This window comes from Apis mellifera, linkage group LG11 (genome assembly GCF_003254395.2).
Source record: "Apis mellifera strain DH4 linkage group LG11, Amel_HAv3.1, whole genome shotgun sequence".
In the NCBI taxonomy this organism is placed as follows: Eukaryota; Metazoa; Arthropoda; class Insecta; order Hymenoptera; family Apidae; genus Apis; species Apis mellifera.
The window spans coordinates 8,311,458-8,315,368 of record NC_037648.1 but is presented as its reverse complement, the minus strand read 5'-3'; the positions used below and the strand labels follow the sequence as shown (position 1 = coordinate 8,315,368).

The following is a 3,911-nucleotide window of genomic DNA, read 5'->3' as shown; positions in this document are numbered from 1 at the left end:
TTGTATAAAAATATATTCAACAATTTTATATTGTTTTGCAAATTATGATATTTGAAATAAATTGCAATAAATTGTTAAAAAAATTAAAAAAAGAATAATTGGAAATAATAAGATTATCCATTTTTATATATAAATAGCAAATAATATTTTTTAATATTTTAGTTTGAAAATCTTATAATTATTTTAATCCTGATTTTCATACATTTATACAATTTTATATATGTGTATATATATATATATATACACACACAAATTTTATTATCTAATGCTAATATATACTAATTATATATAATAGCTAATACTAATAAAATGCTATTCATTTGTTCTTCAAATTTTGAAAATTCTCATAATATATTACATATAACATTTCTAAATAACAATATTTTGTGCATCATTCATATACAAATTTTAATTTATCTTATAAAGTTGCTAATATTCTTGTAAACCCAACACATCCTGCTACAACAGTTTGACCAATACCCCAAAATAATGCATATAATGGTGGCAGTGGATATCGAGATGCTCTGTATACAAAAGCAACAGCAGCAGAGCTAAGAACTCCTGATGTTAGTGGTAATATTACACCCATTATTATAATCAATAATGGGAAGAATCTTTAAATAAAAGTTTACTTATATTATTTTATATTCTAAAAATATCATACATAGAAAAAATTTTAATATTTTATATATTTATTCTTAAATTCATAATTATTATTCATAATTTTTTTTATATATGAACATTGATTAATATTGTATTATAAATTTATATACATTATTGATAAATTTATACGTACTTTCCATATTTATGTTGTCTTAATGTAGCAAAACAAATTGCACCAGCTATAGTATGAACAAAAATAGAAGAAAATAGGGCCCATAAAAATATTTGATACCACATTTCTGCAAAAGTTATAGATATCGAAAGAGATATTTAAATATTTATATAAAATTTAAAGTAATGAAGAATAATTACTTTTATGAGTATGTACATACCAGCAAATGAAGTTAAAGGCATGTAAAAAACATTGCCAGTATTTATATTTCTTAAATTAATTGGTGGTCGCAAAACAGAAATATCTGTTTGTGCTTCCATCATAATTATTTCAAAAATATTTTAAAATATGTTCTCTATATCAACATTAAGAAAAGTTATAGCTTCAATAATGTGATTATGATTGAGCATTTTTATATAAAATAACATTTTATACATAAGTGACAATCAAAACAACATCTAAAAAAAATATTCTTAAATTTCAAATAAAACACAATATTATATACATATATATATTTTTAACTTTATTTTTTAAATATATTTAAAATAATATTTTAAGCAATAAAATTTAGGATTTTTTTTTTAATTATATCATTTACTATGAATTAGAAATCAACTAATAAAAAATTGTACAAATTTTAACTTACATCGTCATTTTATATTATTTGTACATTATACGTCACATTAATACATACATTTTTATGTTAATAAATTACTTCTACATATAATAAGTGTTATAATATATTGTACTTAATATCATTTTAAACCTATTTTAACCTTTTTTAATAATTACAAGCATAATAACAAATCAAACTTATCATGTTAGATAGACTAGTGAATATAAAATATATTCAACTATCAGCGCACTCTTTTAAATTTATTTGAAACTATATAAAATCAATATCATAGACTAACAAAAATTAAATGAGAAATCTTACAGATAATTTTCACAAAACTATTATATTATATATAAAATAAAATGTATACAAACAGATTTAATATAAAATTTTTTATAATACATAAATTACAATATCAAATATAATTAATTTCTTTATATATTTATATCTTTTTTTATAGTATCATAGAGATTTTATATATTTATTACAGTTGGCTATAATATAAAGCAATAAATATTTAAGGTTCATTTACACAATACGTTAAACGTCATATTTATTGAAAGTTAACTAGGGGATTTGAATTGAACAATATTTAAACAGAATTTGACAATATTGATTAAATTTAAGAAAATTGAAAAAATAAAATAATATATTAAAATGGATAATCAATCAACATCTTCAGCATCTTTTTATGAATCTTCTTCACAATATAAAGAAGAAAATACTATATTACTTTATCAAAACATAAAAATGGTTAGAGGTTATATTTACATATAAAAATATAAAAATAAAATTTTTAAATACATTTATTTTTTTGTATTATATTTTATTACCTCTTTTTATAATATGTGAAATAATACTGTTATTTAATTTTATAAATATCACATTTATTTTATAATTTTTTTATTTTAATTATTTGATTTCAATGTATGACATGATAATTTCTTTTTCTTTACAGATTTTGCAAGATGTATTGAAAGGTGTAAATGATGTTGATAAAAATTTAAAAGATATAGAAGGAGATATCATAAATACAGCTAAATTGCTTAACGCAATTGAAATAAAATCAAATGAAATTTAATTATTTTTTTATATTAGTATTAAATAATGTACAAATGAAAAATCCAAAATAAATAAAATTTTTTCTAATTTTTAATATATATAGTTAAAAAATATATTTTATTCATAAAATTTAATTCCTATTAATCTTTATAATTATTTAAAATTTGTGTGTATTTAAAATAGTTTCTCTTAACATAATATAACGCAATAGATCGATAATATTGCTATTTCTATTTGATCGTCTCTGACGATAAAATATCCACTGATTGTAATTCACGATTTTGGATTATCGCAGTAGGTAATCAAATCGACCGAACATAAACTAATATAATGAATATAATGAATAAAAATTGAAAAAATACGATCTATTGAGAAAAAAAAATATATAAATATATATATATTATATATTATAAAATATATATTATATCAAAATAAAATTAAAAAAAAAAAACTTATTTAATGAAATAATAATATAATTTTATTTTTGTACTTTTTAATGATTAATTTTTAATGATTTTTTATTGTTTTCAAAATTTATTAATTTCTTTCATTTATTTTAACAATGAATAATTTAATATTAATATAATAATAATAATAAATATATTAAAATAATGTTATGCACTTTTCTTTTAATTTTAAAGATGTATATTTTTGCATCAATTTTTTTATTTTAATTTAATTTAAATTAAATTAATATAACATGTAATTTATTATTATTTCATATAATTTATAAGATATAAAAATTATAAAAATATTAAATATCTGATATTATTTATTAAAAAATTTTTATTTTTCTATTCAAAATAATATAAATTTATTATAATAATATATATTTCAAGTTTTTTAAATTATATAAAAATCCAATTTTTTATAGTTTTAAAATATTTTATTTTAAAATTATTTTATTCGAAATCGAAAAAATATACGAGTTAATTTATAATATAATTTATGATAAATCAAAAGGAATAAAATACTAAATTTTCTAATATCATCTATATTTCATCAAGGAAAAGTTAAAAATAACAGCAAATTCTTGTATATTAATAATAAAAAATAATAAAATAATAAAAATAATATACATATATTTATATTTATATTTTATAAAATTAATATTTTATGTTTAAAAATATATTCCTTTTGAAAATTAATATATATGTAATATATATGTAATATATATGTATAAATTATTTTTGTATAAAAAAAAAATATTCATAATATACTATAATATATTATACTATACATTATAAAAAAATAATAATTAAAATTAAATAACCTATAAATATATATATACTATTCAATATTATTGTAATAGTATACGATAATAATTCCATTAATTTTCATTAAAGTTCAAAAGTTGTTTTAATTACTTTGAAATGAGGTCATTAAAAAATGTTTTAGAACCTGTAGGATCCATCATCGTTAAGTTATAGGCATAATCCACAATTAAGTAAGATCAAT

The 3,911-nt window shown here is 16.5% G+C and overlaps 1 protein-coding gene across 2 annotated transcripts; it reads right to left on the bottom strand.

Annotated features, from left to right (window-relative positions):
* Positions 1–394: 394 nt before the first annotated feature.
* LOC724896 (transmembrane protein 170A) lies at positions 395–1,481 on the bottom strand. 2 transcript variants are annotated; one of them, XM_001120796.5, is made up of 4 exons: positions 1,422–1,481; positions 996–1,130; positions 797–902; positions 395–614 (listed from the first exon to the last, which is right to left on the bottom strand). In XM_001120796.5, the coding sequence occupies exons 2-4, from the start codon at positions 1,096–1,098 to the stop codon at positions 419–421; spliced, it is 405 nt and encodes a 134-aa protein (XP_001120796.1). In that variant the 5' UTR covers positions 1,099–1,130; positions 1,422–1,481; the 3' UTR covers positions 395–418. The 2 variants fall into 2 exon arrangements, with proteins under 2 accessions (XP_001120796.1, XP_003250388.1); XM_003250340.4 differs by having other exon boundaries at positions 996–1,233; positions 1,422–1,466.
* Positions 1,482–3,911: the final 2,430 nt, after the last annotated feature.